The sequence below is a fragment of the Chinchilla lanigera genome, unplaced genomic scaffold (assembly GCF_000276665.1).
Source record: "Chinchilla lanigera isolate Chin_1 unplaced genomic scaffold, ChiLan1.0 scaffold00022, whole genome shotgun sequence".
Classification (NCBI taxonomy): Eukaryota; Metazoa; Chordata; class Mammalia; order Rodentia; family Chinchillidae; genus Chinchilla; species Chinchilla lanigera.
In genome coordinates, this window is record NW_004955423.1 from 15,565,146 (window position 1) to 15,585,389 (window position 20,244).

The window sequence follows — 20,244 nt, forward strand, 5'->3', positions numbered from 1 at the left end:
AAGAAGACACACTTTAAGACTTACTACTTCTGTTTTGAGTTATTTTTCCACATGAACAAAAGGAAGCAAAAGTGATAGAAACCCTCTAATCCCAGCACTCATGAAGCTGAGGCAGGAGGATTGTTGCTACAAAGACCACCCTGGGCTACAAAGTGAGCTCAAGACCAGCCTGAACTGCATAGTGAGACCCTGTCTCAAAAAGACAAAAAAAAAAGTGATAGAAACAAAAAAACCACGTCCATGAGGATAGAATGTACATTTAATTTTAAAATGCCTTGATTGCAGTATGAAAATTCCTCATAATTTCTCTTTTCCTTAAAACAAGCCTTCATGTTTAACAGTTAACCATTTAAAAGTGATACAATTTTTTTTTTTTTTTTTTTTTTTTGTGGTACCAGGGATCAAACTCACGACCTCTTGCTTGCCAAGCAGGCGCTTATGCCATTGAGCTATATATCCCCAGCCCATGATACAATTTCTATAATAATTTTCTTAGTATATAAATATGGAAATAACTAGATGTGTATCTGTGTGGTAATAAGTGTCTTGAATTAAGGAGCCAGTAATTGCTCTTCTTTTATTTTGTTGTTTAATTTTTGGCATGGTGGAGATTGAACTGCGGGCTTTAATGTACTCGGAGGTGCTTGCTCTACCATTGAGCTATATAGCATGTCCCCTGCTCTACAGATTGGAGAAATGCATTATTACTCAGCATTGTGTGAAGAGATTAAAACTGAGAAATTATGAGAAAGAATCCTCTTTTAAAAGAAAATCTTATATATGTAACAACTTTAGTATGTGTGAGTCACCTCTTTCTCTACTGAGTTAGGAAAGTGTAGTCTACCAGATATTGGAGGTAATTAGATACACTGATTTATTATTTGGATTTTCCTAAGATTATTTACTGGCAAACATCCTTTTCCATACTTGAATTTCTTTCTTTTTTTTTTTGTCTTTTTTGAGACAGGGTCTCACTATGCAGTTCAGGCTGGCCTTGAGCTCACTTATGTGGCCCAGGCTGGCCGTGAAGTAGCAGTGGTCCTCCTACCTCAGCCTCCCAAGTACTGGGATTACAGGCATGTGCCACTACACGTGGCAACATTGAATTTCCTAATAGATTTGTATACAGTTGATTATTTACTGGTTCTTCATTTCTAGGTTTAGTTTACAAGTGCATTTTTCTTTACTTCCATTCAGAAATAGTGTTTACAAAAAAGCACAGTATTTTAAATCCAGCTACTTTAATAACCAACTTAAATTCCTTTAAAAAATTTTTTTTTAATTCTAAATTTTATTAGCCCGTGTTTTCACTACAAAATGATCACATTCGTCCTGGGGAGTTGATACATGTACACTACCATCTCTTAATTCCTTTTATTTCCCCTTCCCCCTGAAAGGCTTTTTCCCACTAGATGTGAATAGAAGTTTCTTCTGTTGTTTCTTTGTGTTTACTTATGTGTGCTTTATATATGCCATATGAAGTTGGTATGTGATCATTTGTTTCATTCCACATCTAAAAATTCACAGCATGAACTTAAGAAGACACGTGGTGTATGGAATGAAAACATTCACAGCTTGTTGGGGTTTTTGAGACAAGCTCTTGTTGAGTCTCTTTAAGTGTCCCAGGCTGAGCTCAAACTTACAATCTGCCACCCTCAGCCTCCCAGAGACTTGTTAGTTTTATTTGATATTTCCATCATTATTTTAAAAGACCATATCCTCTGATTTTTTAAAAGTTGAACTTTTGGAGTAATATGTAATATTATGATAATAGTAATGATGCAATATGTTGTAAACAAAATAAAAATTAAGAATTCTGTCATAGGATTTTACTTGCTGGTTTCCTGATTTATAACTTGATCTCCCTCCACTTATTATAGAAAATTTTGAACTCAGAAAAATTGCAAGTGTTGTGTAATTAGCACCCTTATACTATCACTTATACCATCATGAAATTCTACAATTCGTATTTATTATATTTGCTTCATCATGTATGTCCATTTCATCTTATTTCAAAATGAATAGATGCATTTAATCATTTCAGATATATGGCACTAAAATGTATCAGTGTGCATATGGCCTTCTTTTTGATGTTTCTTTCCCCCGACTTCCCTCCCCACTTCTCTTCACTCCTTCCTTCCTTCCCACCAGCTGAGCCCAGGGCCTTACACAGGTTAGCCAAGAGCTCTACCACTGAGCCACACCCCCTGCTCACTTTATTTCTTAAGGTGAAATTTGCATACAGTGAAGTTGGTAAATCCCAATTGTACCTTTATGTAGTTCTGACAAGTGAATATATCTATAATCCTTATCACAGTGACATGGTTTTACTAATTATGTACTGATGACTTCTCTAATAATGCTTGGTAAAATAACTATATTTCAAATGAACTGAAGGCATGGTTTTGGCCCGGGGCATGTGCTTAGCATGCATGAGGCCTGGGGATTTGATTGCTAGAGCTGGGAAAAAATAAAAAGGGAAAAAAAGAAGAGAAAAAAGATGAAAAGATGTACTTTTTGTAAATGTGGTATGAGCTTATAGATCATGAAAATACTTCATTGCTTTACAAGTACGTCACACACATGGGGTACATTTTAAAAGAATTTTGTGTGTCAGATATCATTGGTGACAATTAAAACATTTCATATGCTGTTCGCGGAGACAGTGCAGTCCTTACTTGGATTTATGTTTGCAGGCTGTTAGTGATGTCGTGCAGCATGTCCATAGCCACAGCACTATTTCTGAGTGGCACTTATTTTACCAAATTCATTTTTCCTTTAAGTACACAGAAAAATATCTTCTGCATTTAATTTTAGACTTAATGTCTCAAATAATTGTATTGTCTGTTAGATTCAGTTAGTGAATAGAAAGGCTCAGTTGATTGTTTGAATATAGGATCTGCAAATCTGAGCACAACTGATTATTTCTTGACTTAAGTTGTTTCGTTTCGTTGTGTCTTTCCAGGCTGATATAGGACTTCCCTATCCACAGAGAGTGGTTCAGTTGCCTGAGATTGTGTGGGACCAATACACCAATAGCCTTGGGAACTTTGAAAGAGAGTTTAAAAATCGTAAAAGACATACTAGGAGAGTTAAGTTAGTTTTTGATAAAGGTAAGAAATCACGTTGTAAGAATTTAGCTAAAGACATACCTGGCAGTGTCTTGCTTTAATAATTGTGTGCTTGCTTTGCCTTTAGTAGGTTTACCTGCTAGACCAAAAAGCCCCGTGGACCCTAAGAAGGACGGAGAGTCCCTTTCGTACTCCGTGCTGCCTCTGAGTGACGGTCCAGAGGGCTCCCACAGCCGGCCACAAGTGAGTAGCCCGACAGGTTGGGGTATAACTTTTAGGGTTTAGACAGAACGTGGTTACGTTTGCTGTTTTGTGTTCTGAAAGTTCTCTATGCTGTTGGTGGTCCCTACATAAAAATGCAGTTAATACTGTCTACATTGTAGGGTCATTGTGAGGATTGAGTGTTACATGCACTGTGCTTAGTGCTGTCTGACACCCGGCAGACTTTTTTTTGGTGGCACTGGGGATTGAACCCACGACTTTCTCACTAAGCTACATCCCCAACCCATTTTTTGAGACAGGGTCTTGCTAAGTTGCCTAGGCTGTTTTTGAACTTAGGATCCTCCTGCCTCAGCCTCTTAAAGTGCCTTTTATAGGCATATGGCACCACACTTGGCTTGGCACATACCTTCATATTCTAAAAATAGCTGGATGTGGTGGCACATGCCTATAATCCCAGTATTTGGGAGCCTGAGGCAGGAGGATCACTGCTGCTTCAAGGCCAGCCTGGGCTACATAGCAAGACTCTGTCTCAAAAAATAAAAAAAGAAAGAAGAAAAGGAAGGAAGGGAGGGAGGAAGGAAAGAAAGAAAGAAAGGAAGGAAGGAAGGAAGGAAGGAAGGAAGGAAATAAATAAATAAATAATTAATTAATTAATTAATAGCATTTAAGCTGGGTGTAGTGGTGTGTGCCTGTAATCTCTCCACTCAGGGGACTGAGGCCAGAGGATCTTGAGTTCAAGGCCAGCCAGGGCTAGAGACAGTGAGTTCAAGACCAGCCTGACCTCTACAGAGTGAGACCTGTCTCACACCCCTCCCCGCAAGCTCTGTGTGTACTGGGATGTGACTAGGATTTCTGTCTGGACTTCGCCCCTGTTGATTAGACATGTTGCTTTTTTTCCATTTTTAATCCCCCTCCCCTTTTAATCAACTATGTGATGGGATTACTGGGAGTATAAGTGTAAAACTAAATGTAAGAATGTGAATATAAAACATTATGTATACATTAAAAAAAAATTTACCAAAGTATCTTGAAAACTTCCACAATTGGTGTGTTATTTAGCTATCACAGAGTAGTCTTTGTTACTTTCCCTGTGGGAAAACAAGGCTTGTTTTATGTGCAGATGATAAGAGGCCGTCTGTGTGACGACACCAAACCCGAAACGTTTAACCAGCTGTGGACCGTGGAAGAGCAGGTAAGCGCCTGCTGGATGGCATAGGTTGCGGGGAAGTCAGCGACCAGCGTTAGAATCAGTATCACAAGTCGAGCGTATATTGCCGTATGCAGGAGCTCAAAATTTTTACACTTAGTTTTTATACCTTTTTGCACATTTAAAGAATTTTGGGTTTTGAGGCTGTGTGAACTCCTGTTTGGGAGAAGGATCTGGGGTTGTGAGTGGGGCACAGAAATGAATGGAATAAAATGGCTGTGTTTGTAGTGCAGCTTTGGGAGAAAAACAAGGAAGCCAAGAAAAATGGAGCCTCAGAGTACAGGCTTAACTCTTACAGTGGAGGGAGCTGCTGAAGGCAGCCCAGAGCATTCTCTTACATTCTGACGATGGCTAGAGCTGTTTGTGCTGAAGTCTGAGACACGTGTCTCCCGCGAGTACTACCACTGCAGCTGTAATAGGCTTAGTAGTTTATTAAAAGCTTGCAGAAACCTTTCTTTCAAGCATGCAGGTTACTGTGTGTATTGCAGCCTGTTTAAGAATTTAGAAGATAGAAGGACCACACAAAGGAAGGGAAGAAAAGCCTCTTTTAATATTTTAAATCCAAAGAATTCACACTTGCATTTGCCAAAACTGTAGGAGAGAGCCCACTGTATTCTAGCAAAAGATACTCAGTGAGGATCATTAAAGACTGTCAGATATGACAGGATTGATTGATGTATCGATTTCCTTATTTTCTGTTTTCTTGTCCTTTTTACTGAAGTCAACAGAAAACTTTCAAGAGGTCTTTCGTAGTTACATTCTGTAATCTCATTTTCCCTGCAAAATCTTAAGTTCCTAATTAGAAGTTTTTGCTACCATACAAATTTCCAGTAATATAAACCCCAAGGTTGAGAAAGTATTATACTTGGAAATGAAATGTGAATGTGTTTGTGTAGAAACTCAGTGTTTTAAATTGAATACCTTTTTGCTGAAATTTGGCCTTGCGTTTGGCTTAGAAAAAACTCGAACAGCTACTCCTGAAATACCCTCCCGAGGAGGTAGAATCTCGACGCTGGCAGAAGATTGCAGATGAGCTGGGCAACAGGACAGCGAAACAGGTGATGAGGCGAGGCGGGGCCGGGCTGGCGGGGCGGAGGGAGGAAGCCTGGTCTGCAGTGTCGTTCCTGGCTGTAGAACGCTAGTGGCGCTTTGTAGCATTCTGTATTCTTATGTTGCTTTCAGAAACAACTTGAATTAGTCCTGTTTTGGATTATTGTAAAATATTAACAAAAATATAGTGGATTTATCATCTCTTAACTGCTTAATAAGTATTTATTTACTGTTTGGTTAGACCGTGCTAATAGATTTGTGACACTGCTTCAGTATTTCCTGGTTGTCTTTCTAAAACATGATTTACAAATTGAAAATCTGTATTTAGCTTTGGAATCAAACAAATTTAAATGCACTTACATTATTTTTCATCCAGGTTTAAAAATATATTTGATGACAATTTAAATTAACTTTTAGGTTTATGATGAATTTTAAATTATTACATTAATAACATACACATGTGGGTTTTAATTTTTTAAACTGCCCGAGTATTGTGTGTCATCTCATTATGTTAAAAGGCTTATCGTATTCCCTAGGTTGCTAGCCGAGTACAGAAGTATTTCATAAAGCTCACGAAAGCCGGCATCCCAGTTCCAGGCAGAACGCCAAACCTGTATATATACTCCAAAAAGGTAAAAAGAACATAGATGAAAGCAAACCTTAGATTAAAAGCATTAAAGTCAGAATTTTTATGTAAAAATGTGGGTGTTTGGTAGTATGCAGTCGTTTGGTTTTTGAAATTCTGTTCATGGTAAGCATTTCATTATGTTGGGCATAAATGCAGTGTATGATTCCATTATTGCTACTTAGAAAAATTCATTGAGCTTTAGTGATTCTGCATTATTTTCTTGGGAGTAATATGAATGAGCAGTGCTTAGAAGATTTTGTGTTGGATTTATATTAGGCCTTTGTGAGATTAAAGCTTTTAAGGTGTTTGACTCTTAAAGTACAATTTCTGTTTTGTACAATGCTACATAAATCCAAAAATAGAAATGCTTATTTTAAGGTATTTACTGTGGCCTTCCCTGCAAGGATAGAAGGTATGTAGTATTGTCACCTTCACTTTACTAATAGTAAGATTAATAGGTAGCTGTTATTCTTACTGTTGAGTGCTTTGGGTCAGATAATGTTCCCTAACCCCTCTGCAGAGAAAGGAAACTGGGCTTCAAGTACATTGGTTAGATTGTCAAGTTGCGTATCTAGTAAGCCTGAGAACCACTGAATTTCTGATTTTTTTTTTTTTCTTCTTTTTTTTTTCATTTTTTGAGACAGAGTCTCGCTATGCAGTTCAGGCTGGCCTTGAACTCACAGCGATCTTCCTGCCTCAGCCTCCTGTGTGTTGGGATTACAGGTGTGCGCAACTGCCCCCAGCCTTGATTCTCTGATTCTGATAACCAGGCTTTTCTGCTGGTTCCTTTCTACAGTGAAAAGGCTGCTGTCGGTTTTTATACAGAACACTGCATTCAATTGTAACCAGTGTTTTTGTTGTTGTACTTGAGGGAGAAATAGAGGAACCTAATTGACTTTCCTTCATGTCTGTAATAAATCATTCTGATACGTCCTCTTCCCCATCACTGTCTTTTACAGAAAGCTAACACTGTACATATACATTGTTGCTTTTCGTAATGATGTTTACATTAAGAAATTCCCTGTATAGCTTCATGGTTTACAAGTTAAGTTGTTTCACCAAGCTTTTGAAACTTGTTTCAATTTGCTTATTTTAAATATTTTAGATTTACCCCCTTCCCCAAATACCTCTTTCACCTATGTTAGATATGTGGAGTTCATCCTGTGGCTTTGGAGTGTTGGAGCCTTGATAACCAGTGACCAACATAATGACTCTCATTTTCTTGATTAATTTCCAAGCTGACTTTATAGGTGTGTTGTGTTCTTTTCAGTTAAGATTGGATGATGATAACAGAAGGGGTACTGGGGAAACCTAAATATGTTCCTTTCCTTGGGTGTACTGTGTTTTAAATTCATAGACATTTTGGATAGGAAGAGCTAGCACAGCCCTAGTCCCCATGATTCCTTGCAATAGTCAAAGTTTAAATTTTGAGTTGGGTATGGGGGCTCACACCTGTAATCCCAGCATTTGAGAAACTGAGGCAGGAGGATCGCCGCAAGTTCAAGGCTAGCTTGGGTTACATAGTGAGTTCAAGCCCCGCCTGAACTACGGAGTGAGATCCTGTCTCAAAAAACAAAACATAAAGTTTTGAAATAGGTGGAATGACGGTTTTCTACCATGTAGCCGAGGTTATTTTTTGCTTCTGTGCTATTCATTACCCTGTGTAGTGGTGGAGAGTGAGGGCTTTGTATCATGTGAGCCTACTCCGTAATGCTGCATCTACCATTTGCCTGCAGCACACTGAACAAGAAACTTAAGGTCCATTTTCTTGCCTTTAAACTAGAGGTGATAACGGCTTTCTGCAAATGTTATGAGGATTAAGTGACATTGGCTAAGGTATACAATTAGTAGTGTTCGGTAATTATCTTCAGGCATCTGTTGTATCATATACTGGAAACTTCCCTTATATTCTGGAAAAATGAGGGTTGGATAGTATTTTCAGACCTGATATGGAAACTCGCCCTTTACTGTGGCTAGTCGCACATGTGGCTCCCTGACCTTCAATAAGACGATCATAGGAGGAGTGGATGCAGCCAGCATTTGCATGCAAATGTGGCAGATATTGGGACACAAAGACAAGCTGGGGCTGAGCATGTGGCTCTTGGTGCTGCTGTTCAGGAGTTTCTCCTACATTTCTGTTATGGAGGGGGTGTATTGTTTAAAGGTTAAAAGTCCACGAAATACATAAAAAGTAAGGCTGTACTAAAGGAGAAAAGTGAAAAAGTCAAACCCTTCTGCGAGACTTACTGGAAATACCATTTATATTTTCATATTCTTGCACCTTTTAATGATTTCCTTTTAATGTCACAATTACAAATTTGTTTTCTCACTTAGTCTTCAACAAGCAGACGGCAGCATCCCCTTAATAAGCATCTCTTTAAACCTTCCACTTTCATGACTTCACACGAACCGCCAGTGTATATGGACGAGGACGACGACCGCTCCTGCTTTCACAGCCGCGTGAACACTGGTGCTGAAGAGGCCTCAGTAAGTTCTGTTCTGTATTTTGCTTTTTATACAGATCAGGGTGCAGCGTGAGAGTAGCAGGGTTTTCTCGTCATTCCTACTCTTCAGAACATAGTGATTTCTTTGCTTTAAGTAGTTAGTCACATTTAAAGTTTTTTTAAATATGCTTTAAAAGTTTATCATAAAGAAAAATTGCAACATGTACGCAAGTAGGGAAAGAGTGTAATGAGCCTGGTGCTCTCATCGCTCAGCCTCAGCAGCAGTTACTGTGTCGTCCAGTTTCATATCTCTCTACCCTGGATTATTTTGGAGCAAGTCCCAGATATTACACTGTTACGTTTATAAAAAAGGTCTCCTTTATAAAATGAAATTTATGGTCGTGTTCATATTTTCCCAGTCATCTCAAGATTTTTTTTTTTGATGTGTTTGTTTCTGGAGCCACATAAAGCCAGTAAGTCACAAAGAGTTTGTTTTCTCTTTCATTTTTGTCTTTTCTTTTGCTCACATTTGTTTAGGAATGAATGGGTGAATGAATGAAATGGATTATTCATCCTGTAGAGTCTACCACTGTGGATTTTGTTGATTGCGTGTCTTTTCTGTCACTAGCCTGTTCTTCTGCCCCCTGAATTTCTAGTACATTTGCTAGCAGGTCTGCAGGATTGATCGGAATGGGGCAGGACTGATCAAGTGATGGTTTGGGCGGGCAGGACCGCTTCATGTGCACCCTCATCAGTCTGGTTGTCCCTCTTTGACATAGCAGCCTCGATCATTGCCCAGATCCATTAATTCATCAGTGTGACAAAGCAGTGACACTTTCATTTTTTTCATTTGTTTTTTGGAATATTCTATAAAGTAAACTCCCTCATAAACAATTTCTTGGTTACACTAAGGTACTGTGTGTAGAAAAGGCAGGCTGCCTGCCTGATTCTGTTTTATTTTCTTGTTTTTACGATGAGTGCTTATTTTCTTGTGTCCTCCAAAGCTGACCAATAACATTTTTAAAATTTTGTATTCTAAATTATTGGATTTAAGTGTATTTAATGTGTTTCGGTCCATGGGTGTTATTTTCCTTTGCCTCTTTCGTCTGTGGTAGTCTGTCCTTGTTGGCTTCTGAGTTCTTAGATAAGACCTAGAAGGGTTTGATAGCTTCCTTAGGATCAGCTAAGACAAGAACTGCTCAAGATCGGCATGGATGTTCCCTACCTCTGACCTGCAGTCAGTCCTGGTTCCTTTTGCAGAGAAATGGTATCTGTGACCATATCCTGCTTCGAGAAATCTTATTTGCTGCTGGGTTGATTATCGTTTCTAGGCCTATTTAGTGGACAGAGCAGGGAAGTGTTTTGTATTTTTCTTTGTATCTTTCTAAGGATGAGAAACATAATTACAAAGTCATTGCAAATTCACTTTAAGAAATACAGGGCTTTTACTTGTTGGTCATAAATGTGCAGCTTGTCTGTCCCACACCGAAAGTCACAGTTCTCAGTGGCAGCGGCATAGAACTCACTCTGTCAGCCTCTTGGTAACACTAGTACCACCCGCCATCAGCGGTATGATTACTGAAAACAATTTTCCCCAAGATTTTGTTTCACTTCAGCATACGCCCATATAAAAGTAGAGTCAAAATAGCTTTTAAATCCTCAGATATAATTACTCTCAGTTTTGTCGCCAGTTTCTAATTTAGCCAAATACATTTCATTTCATTTTCTATTCATCAGAATTCTTTTTTAATGCTATTAATACTATCTATTATTTTGCTATTTCTGATAGTTTCTCAACTTGATTGCTTGCTTAAAGGACATAAAGATTACCTTGTATCTTTCTTAATCCTCATTGGAACTGGATATTTTAATAAAAAGACAGCAAATAAAAGTAAACTCTTTGGTTCTATTTGTAGATTAATCATATACTAACTGTTCTTTTTTGGGGGACTGGGATTTGAACCCAGGACCTCATGCTTATCAGGCAGGCGCTGTGCCACTAAGCTACATCCCTGGCCTCACTGACTAGTCTTAAAATGCTTTTTCCTTTTAAATTTTTCTTTGAAAAGACAGCTAATATCCGCCATGTCTTTAGATATGGCAGTTTGTTTTTTGCTTTCTGATTATTAGAGTTATTTACTTGAAACTTGCCATGTATCAGGGCTGTACGGGTCTGATACGTAGTTGTGACCATAATATTATGATCTTTGTGTTTATAAATCTTAGTCTCATGGGAAAAGATGCTGTGTGATCACATCACTAAATTTAAAACATTTTTAAAGAGCTTCAGAAGACAAATAGGTGCTGTCATAGTTATTTAGAAGTACCAAGAAGCTGAGGCAGGAAAATTGTAAATTTGAGCCAAACCAGGGCAATTGACAACTTAGTGAGGTCCTTTTGTGAATGCAGCTCAGTTCAGGTGCTGGGCGCGGTGGGTGGCCGGGACTTTAGCAGAGGATGGGACTGGACTGGGGCAGGACAGGAGCCTCTGCAGTGGTGAAAAGCAGCCGAGGGCGGACGGCAGTGGAGGGGCACAAAAGTGCAGCCGCTTTCCACAGTACTTACTACATCACAGATTGAATGAACTTTTTGTTATTATTTATTTTTAAATGAACACCGCTTAAATCATTCTGGGTACTTAAAACAGCCATTGAAGATGTGTATTTATAGCTCAGGGAAAGAGCACTTGTCCAAACTACATGAGGCCCTGGGTTCAATCCCAGGACCATTAGAAAATATGTTTATGAGGCTTCCAGTGGCAGAATTGATTTGAGCAGCAGCTAGAGCCGGGAGCGGTGGCACGTGCCGGTCACCCCAGCACCTGGGAGGCAGAAGCAGAAGGGTGGCCATGGGCCGAGCCAGGCTGGGCTGTGGACAGACTTCAAGGCCAGCTTGACCTACACAGTGCCACCCTGTCGAAAAACAAAGATAAAGAAATAGACAGCAGCTAGAGAGAGTACATGTAAATAAGTTACTCCTCAGTTTTGAAATCTGTGTGCTGCTTTAGCCCTATTAGAAATTCTCCTTAAGTAAATTTATATTTTTAAAGTTGGGAAATCTATTTATGAGTAAATGAGGTTTAAATTTTTTAAACTGTGGTAAAATACATACAACATAAAGTTCACCGTCTTGGCCATTTTGAAGTGTAAGTTCAGTAGTGTTAAGTGTGTTTGCATTATTGTCAAGTGGTCTCCTCAGCTCTCTTCATCCACTAAGCTGTAGGGCTGTGCCCACAGCCTCAAGCACTCACGCGCAGGTCGGTCGTTTTCAGAGGTGCGTGCGTCTGGAGTGTGTGGTGCTGGGACCAAGAGTGTGTGGTTACTAAATCAGTCCACTGATTGGCCAGGCATAGCTCTGGGTGTGGAGGACGGGAAGGCCCTCCTGCGTGTGAATGCTGCCCGCCTAAGGGTGTGTAGTCTGGATAGACTGTAAGAGACACAGGGCTGTGGTCAGGCTTGAGGCTGCTTTGCTGCCTTCTGCCCACCATGAATTCTTTCTCCTCTATGATACTTCTCTGCCGTGCCACTCTGCCTTGTAGCCAGCTGGCTATACTTCTGTAAATTATGAGCCAAAGTAAACCTTTGCTCCTTTAACTTTGGGTGTTGGGTATTTTGTCTCAACAACAAGAAAAGTAATGAACACAGTACCACTAAATGGTAGCTCCTCCTCCCCTCCTCACAGCTCCTGGCTGCCGCTGGTCCACTGTATGTCTGTGAATTTGGTTTTTTTGGGCTCCTCACCAGACCGGAGGTGCACAGACAGCTTTCCATGTGTGCAGGCTGCGTGTCCACTGCTCACCAACCCCAAGCTGAAGCTGTTGGGGAGAGATTGTCTGTGTTGAACATTTGCAGGGTGGATTTATTTTTCTTGTTGTTGCTCCCTACACCATGCCGTGTACCGGCTGTTCATGTAGCCTTTGCATGATGGAAGGTACTGTGACTAAGATGGACAAGATGTAGAGTACAGGAGGGTTTGCCTAGGTTAAATGCAAATGTTGGACCAAATGTTGTATGTCAGGGACTTGAGCGACCTTGGCGTTTGGTGCGTCAGGGCCCTGGAACCAACTCCTTGAGGATACCGGGGACACAGTTAATCTTTGCCTTTTCCTGAGTGACTCATTCCACGAGGATGATGTCCTCGGGGCGTCCATCTGTTTTGCAGTGTGTATCGCTGCACTCCTGAGGATTGAACTGGAAGGCTGTGCAAGAAGCAAATGCTCTACCATTGAGCTCCACCCGTCCACACCCTCCCTGATGTTTACTTTTTCTTTCTCTCTTTTTGAGACAGGGTCTCACTGTGCAGTTCAGGCTGGCCTTGAGCTCACTTTGTAGCACAGGCTGGCCTCAAACTTGCAACGATCCTCCTTCCTCAGCCTCCCCAGTGCTGGGATTACAGGTGTGCTCCACCACGCCTGGTTTGCTTTACTTTTGAAGGCTAAATCCATTGTGTGTATATCACACTTTCATTCATTTGCTGATGGGTACTTGGGTTGTATCTGCCTTTTGGCTACCGTGAATAATGGTGCTGTGAACATGAGTAAGTGGGTACTTTTTGATTCCAGCTTTCAGGTGTATGGGGTGTGCATCCTGAAATGGGATTGCTGGGTCATGTGGTAATTCTCTTCTGATTGTTTGAGAAACCACTGTAACACCATTTTACATTCTTAAAACATTTGTTATTTTCCATTTCTTTTTAAATTTTGTATAGTGGCCATCCTACTGGCTGTGAGTTGATACATCTTTCCTTAATCTTAGACTTGCTGAACAAATTTATTGATAATCCTTAGACTTAAAATGTAAGTTAAAAAGTAACAATGTCCTCTTTACATTTGCTTTAAATATCTGAATTAAATAAATTTCATTATAAGATCTCTCCGTATTATTTGAGCCGCATTATGTTTATGCGCACGCACCGTTACTTAGGTTGTCCTTCCCCGTGCTGACCTAGGGCTGTGATAACTATGACTTCACACTGTCAGTTGGCGGACAGTGGGTGAAGGTAGGAGATAGGTACCAAAGTTTCTTGTCTGAGAATGCCTTCTCTCACCCGAGGACTTTGGATTGGCACTGTGCATAGTCAGGCAGCCATGGGAGACTTAGATGGCGAGGACAGAGGACGGAGGAGGGCGACGAGAAGACTGGGGAGAGACTGAGAAAGCAGCGGGTACTGACAGTTTGCTTAGAGGAGGAAGAGAGGCAGGAGGTGTCCAGTTGCTGCTGGGACTCGCCAGAACGGGGGTCCGGGCCCTGGGTGTGTGCTCCTGAGCCAGAACGGGGGTCAGGGCCCTGGGTGTGCCCGGCTGTGGGGTTTGGCACTAGGTAGCAAAGGAAGGAGATGGATTCTGGGGGTGCGGGGTGGGTAAATTGGGCCAGGAGGAGACTACGAGAACGATTAGGAATTTCAGTGAGGTTTAAAAATGAAAATTATTTGGGGTGAGTTTGAGAGAAGCAGAAAGTGACATTTCAGGTGAGAAATCTAAATGTGACATTTTGGAGGCAGCCGTTTCTAGCGGAAGGCAAGTCCAGCGTGTGGCTTCTGGGGTGGGAGACTGAGAGGGGACGGAGGCCTGCAGAGGCTGTGAGGGGCGGCTGGCCGCAGGGAGCCACGCGCACATGAGGGTCTTGGGGTGCCCCAGGTGATGAGCAGCGTGCTCAGCAATTTTGAGTAGACAGCTTTTGTATGTTTACGCTGTTGATTATAAAATTGCTGGCCAGTTTGGGGTTTCTGAACACACTAGGGGCGTTCCCAAATGCATGGTGTGCATTTCAGTTTTTAAAATGTGTTACAGGGAGAAAGCACATTGCCGTTAATCCCCATCAGAATACACCCTCTGTCTTTGAACACACTTGTCCCATCGTTCTTGCCACTTTCTGAAGTACTTCGGCAAATTCTCTTTGCTGAACATCTTTCCAAGGTGTAATAAAAAGTATGGTGTGCGTGCTCCCACTGAGAGTGCCATCCGGTGGAGCGGCAGCTGCATAAACACCGCAGTGTGCCCTCATCCACCCTGCTCACTGGGTCTTGCAACCTGCACATTCTCATTCTCCCCCAGAGTCGGAATGACCGAGAATGGTGAATGTTCAGAATCACTTTCAGGGTATTGAAGTAGCCACACCAGCTCAACGAAAGATACTCAAAAGAGGACTTCCAGAACTGCTTCAGAAAGTGGCTGCATGATGGGACAAGTGTGCTATAGGTGAAGGAGGGATATTTTGAGCGGGATTAGCGGCAATGTGTCTTTTACTGCAGTAATTTCAATAAATTTTTTTGGCCATCACTATATTTCAATCACATGTTGTATATATCTGGAGGTTTGGTACTGTAGTGTCTATACCTTACCGCTCAGTTGTTTATGGTATCTGTGACTTAATGTATTTGCATAGTTTATACTCTATTCTAAATAGTCCTTGTGAGGCAGTCAGTTTGTCCCCTTCCTCAGTAAGAGCAAAGTGGACTGCTTTGATCGTTGGGAGTTCCAAGCAGAAGCAAGGGCAGGTCTGCTTGTTCTTAGGAAACGTCCTGTGTTCAGAGCAAGTGTAAGCATCTGTCTCTCGGAGGGGGAGGTGCCGCAGGCCGAGGGGGTGGGCTGAGAGGAGTCCGAGAAGGGACTACAGGCTGCAGAGGGGCTGGGTGTGCGCACACGTCCAGCACAGGTCAGCATCGCTGTTGCACTGAAAAGTCCTCCACAGGTATTAGTGTAAAATATGCTGAGTGGCACTCACTTTCCCTGAGTCTGCAGGATGAGATACTTTTTAAGGGAAACAAAGTAATCTATACCAGTATTTCTTGCACTTAGCTAATTTAACTGCTGAGCTAACATTTTTGTGCTGTTATGTTCTTTTCAATAGGACGAAGAAATTATTCCAATCATGTATAGGAATTTACCCGAATATAAAGAACTATTACAATTTAAAAAGTTAAAGAAGCAGAAACTTCAGCAAATGCAAGCTGAAAGTGGATTTGTACAGCATGTGGGCTTCAAGGTACATTCTACTTAATCTTTTTCTTTTTCGTTCTACATAGTCTTAGAATTTAATTTTCGAAGGTGATATGAGATACTTTAAACTCTAAAGCCTGTGAGGGTACAAGGAAAAGTATCTTGTCCGCTTCATTTGTACAAAGTTCTGGACCACACTTCTGGAGGTGGGGGAGTTTATGACTCAGTATAGAAGACGACGTACAGGTGTCTGTAATTGGGTAAGATACGGGATGAGAAGCTTTGTCTAGTTGTGTCTCTTGGTGGATTAGAACACATGCTCCCATCAGCCCTCCCATTTAGATTGAGTTGTCTCAGCTGTTTTCCCGACGGGCTAAAAGAGAGTCGTCCACCCATTCTGCAGAGTCTCGAAATTCCCACTGTGCCCCAGGCGCTTTAAGGGGTGCTGGGGACTCGGGAATAAGCAAGATGGACTCAGTCCCTGCCGTGCGTTTTCACACTTACAAGGAATTTAGAGACACTAAGCAAAGTGGAGTGCAACTAAGAGCATGTGCTGGAGAGTAACAGAGGCTTGGAGAAGTGTTGCCCAAGAGTTTAAACCATCCTGAAGGTTAGGGGGCCACTGAAAGATTTTAAGCAGATAGTCTATAAAATTGGTATTTCAGAAAAAGTACCTGACACCCATGATGTGTTTTGGCTCACTGTGTACAGAGGTTTCAGGCCGCGGTCGGGGGGTGGCATGGCAGAGGAGGGGCAGCTCATGGCGTGGCGGTGAGCAGAGAGGGATCGAGGAAGGGCGGAGGGGGATCCTCCCTCCGTGACCCACCTCCAGCGTCACACTTCGCTGTGAACTCGGCAGTGGGCAGATCCACTGGTCCCGCCCATGGCGCAGGCACCTCCCCGGAGCCCACTCGTGCGCACACGAGGCTTTGGGGGCATCAGGTACAACCCGTGACGGTGGGTTTCAGGCCAAGTAGCTGTCCATCACTGACGATTGCTGAGTTCTCCTTGCAGCATTCCCAACCCCGCCGAACCTTGAGTTTGAGGGCTGGGTCTTTACCTCCTGGCTGGGGTTTGTATCCAGTTTACAGTGCTGTTGTGGTGTGCGGCTGTTGTTCTGAGGCGACACTGTCTGCACACTGTGTTTTACCAGCAGATAGTGAAAGAGCATGTGAAGCTGCACAGCTTAACCCTTGTCCCCGGAATCTGTTGCAGTGTGATAACTGTGGCGTGGAGCCTATCCAGGGTGTTCGGTGGCACTGCCAGGATTGTCCTCCCGAGATGTCTCTGGATTTCTGTGATTCTTGTTCAGACTGGTAAGTGTTCTCTGCATTTGTGGTCTTAAAATTTAATGAGGACAGAGCTTCTTAGCCAGTGAATTTGATCCCCAAACTTCTTTTGAAAGCAGGCATACTTAGGGAATTTAGTTTTGTTCGGAGTGAGTATTTTCTTTTGTGCTGTACCTTGGGCAGCTTTCTATGAAAGATTGGGATGGATTAATATGTTTAAACAGGGCCAGCCGCGAGGGAGTTCTGTAATGTGCAGACTGGATGCAGTCAGTGCCACGTAATGATGAGTTTGTGTGCTTTGTTTCTTTCTCTGCAGCCTACAGGAAACAGATATTCACAAGGAAGATCACCAACTAGAGCCTATTTATAGGTCAGAGACTTTCTTAGACAGAGACTACTGCGTGTCCCAGGGCACCAGTTATAATTACCTTGACCCAAACTACTTCCCAGCGAACAGATGACATGGCAGAGCGTGTCCCGCACTAGTCCTCTTCGACACATAGCAATGGTATCATTGTTGATGATGTGCACAGTTTGGAAAGGTCCTCTGCTTTCCCTGAATGACACTCACAGCATGAGCGCTTCCCGAGTGTTCTCGTCCAGCCCGACTCCGCCCCGTGTGGCTCTCGATCCCTGTTCAGCAGCGGAGCATCCCAGTGAGCAGAGGGAACCAGGGTTCCCGGGGGAAGCTCCCTGCCGCCTGCAGCCTGGGGGCGCTGATCTGAGTGGGCGAGACGGAAGCGAGAGCACACATTCACGCGAGAGTAAATCCCAAAGGTTTCAGAGAACTTGGTTATAACTATGATAACAAGAAGACAAAGTATTTATATTCAAACACTTTAGTAGTGTTCAGTTTTGTGAAAATAGTTTTCAGCACAGAAATGACTTCTTTAGACAAAATTTTAACCAATGATGGTGTTTGCTTCTAGGATCTATACTCTAAAAGAACTCACTGTCCAGTGGTGGTCGTTGATGGCCTTTAGTAAATCGGAGCTGCTTAACCGTATTGACACCTAATTTCTTTTAACCACAATGAACTGTCCTTGTTATCAACAGCAAAGCACTACAGGAGGCAGCTGTGGCATTGCTTCTTAACCAGCTCATGGTGTGTGAATGTTATAAAATGTCACTCAGATATATTTTTTAAATGTAATGTTATATAAGTTGATCATGTGATGTGTACAAACTATGGTGAAAAGTGCCAGTGGTAGTAACTGTGTAAAGTCTCTAATTCACAACATTATTAATTCCTTTAAAGTACACAGACTTCTGCCTCTGTATTTGGAGTTGTCCATACAACTCATCAAAGAAAACTGCCTAATATAAAAATCATATATATGGTAATAATTTCCCTCTTTTGTAGTCTGAACAAGATCCATAAAAGATTGTATTTTTATTACTATTTAAACAAGTGATTAAATTTAGTCTGTGCAGTGAGCAAGAGTTCACATGCATTCTTTTATACTGCTGGATTTTGTTGTGCATCATTTACAACATTTTGTATGTTTCTTCTTATCTGTGTATACAGTATGTTCTTGAGTAATGTTCCTTTGTCAGGAGAACTGTGAGAAATAAACTATGTGGATACTGTCTGTTTATATTACAGATGCTTGTTGTGACTTCCTTCGATTAGATTTGGATTTTTTTTAGAAGTATTAATACCAGACATTGATTCTTTTAAGGGTTTGCTTTATGTATGTGAGAGTTTTCTTTCTGTCGGTTATAGAGTTAAGAGTACATCATGGAGAAGAGAGTGAGTCTGAGAAGATCTGTGAGCGATGGCAGGCAGTGTCCTCCAGGGCCTGTGCTGGAGCAAAGTCAGACCGGCTTCCGGGGGGAAGCCGAGACCCTGGTTAGGGAAGAAGGCCCACATGTGAAAGCCTAAGTTGGAGACTTCTATTCTAGTTTTTGATGAAAATAAGTCCCCATGTATTTAAACAAGTGGTCTCCTGGAAGTTATTATTGACCAGGATAAGAGGGTATTAATATTCTAAGATGGATTAGGTACTGTATTATACCTGACCCAGTTTTTAGAGTTGCTTGTTTTTTCCTGTTTTTAAATCTAGGGAACATTACTTAACTAGTTCTCTTCAACACATAACAAGGCACTAACGTCTGCCTTGCCTTTTTTAAATTAAGAAACTAATCGCATTTTAAATATAGAAATATGAGAATTTTAAAGTAATATATTGATTAAAGAGCACTAAAGATGTTGATGCAGTATATCATAATCGGAAGGAAGAGTAAGAGGACCTCTCTCCCTGGAATTTTAGTGGGAGGAGAGAGGAATTGTAGCATTCTAGCTATTTTGATACTAAATATTAGGTGCATATGTCGCAAGACCTGCCTTCTGCCTGTCACTAGGCAGGATAGTAGCATTTGCTGGTAACTTCCGTTACTTCTGGGTTTGTATAGAAATAGTACCAGTTAGATTTTGGAGAACCATTCAGAGCTGTTGGGGAATCCCATAGAAGTATGAAGTATGCTTCGGAAGAGGCCTGTGAGCGATACAAGTGTTATAAACAGAAGAGACACAATAAACCCACTTGAGCGCATTTTTCAAGAGCAAATATGTTAAGACTTGTAGGTGGCAAAGAGGGTTATTTTTTGCTGGAACAGAAGATGTGTTTGTTTAGAACTTTCCAGCCCCAGGCAAATAGTCTCCATGGCACGAGAAGGCCGTACAGGGTCGCGGCGGCAGCAGTGACATTGGGTTGTTTTCAGTGGCAGGCGTGGCGCGGGCTGTCACTTGCCAGCAGGCCTCCGTCTGTGGACAGCCAGGAGTGGGCTTGAAGAGACCGCAGGGCGCGAGAGACGGGCTTGTGAAGGCGCTGCTTATTAAGTGCTTTCCGCAGGTCAGATCGTGTGTCTGTGCGCCGTGCTCAGTGCACTTGCTAGTAACCGAAGAGACCCCTGACGGCCCCTGGGACCGCCGGGGGTCCAGGCGGGAGGTCTCCTTCGCTGAGGTGCACTCTTCATGCCGACACTGACGAGCGTGCTTGCTGTGTGCCAGGCGAGCAGACAGTAACGAACCCAAACTCCGCAGCTCGCTGAGGCGGTTCCACTTTCTACCTTGCTCTCCTGCGAGGAGAGGCAGCCAGAGAGCGGCTGAAGAGCTTCCCGGGGCCGCACCCTAGTGCCGAGGTGAAGCACGACCTGCACCTGGTCGCAGCCAGCCGCCGGAAGCCCCCGCGGTGCAGCGCAAGCGTGCGCCTGTCCTGGTGGCCGCGCGGGATGGAGAGACGGAGGCGCTGGTGGATCCGCGGACGCTGGCTTCTGCCCTTCTCCCCGAGCCTGCCTGTTCGCCTCGCCCGTCCTCCTCTCCTCCTGCCCTGGTTCCAGTTAAACCGCAGAACACATTCTCTGAGGTGCATGGAACATTTTTTAAACACGAGG

At 42.4% G+C, this 20,244-nt stretch overlaps 1 protein-coding gene across 2 annotated transcripts in view; it reads left to right on the plus strand.

Annotated features, from left to right (window-relative positions):
• The window catches only part of Zzz3 (zinc finger, ZZ-type containing 3), a 59,884-nt gene extending 41,287 nt beyond the window's left edge, over window positions 1–18,597 (plus strand). For both annotated transcript variants that reach the window (XM_005385220.2, XM_013514455.1), the window contains 9 exons: window positions 2,966–3,113; window positions 3,199–3,314; window positions 4,414–4,485; window positions 5,457–5,558; window positions 6,087–6,182; window positions 8,513–8,665; window positions 15,471–15,605; window positions 16,775–16,875; window positions 17,165–18,597. In XM_005385220.2, coding sequence (XP_005385277.1) covers window positions 2,966–3,113; window positions 3,199–3,314; window positions 4,414–4,485; window positions 5,457–5,558; window positions 6,087–6,182; window positions 8,513–8,665; window positions 15,471–15,605; window positions 16,775–16,875; window positions 17,165–17,309 — 1,068 coding nt within the window. In that variant the 3' untranslated portion in view covers window positions 17,310–18,597. The remainder of the gene's footprint in view (window positions 1–2,965; window positions 3,114–3,198; window positions 3,315–4,413; window positions 4,486–5,456; window positions 5,559–6,086; window positions 6,183–8,512; window positions 8,666–15,470; window positions 15,606–16,774; window positions 16,876–17,164) is intronic.
• Window positions 18,598–20,244: the final 1,647 nt, after the last annotated feature.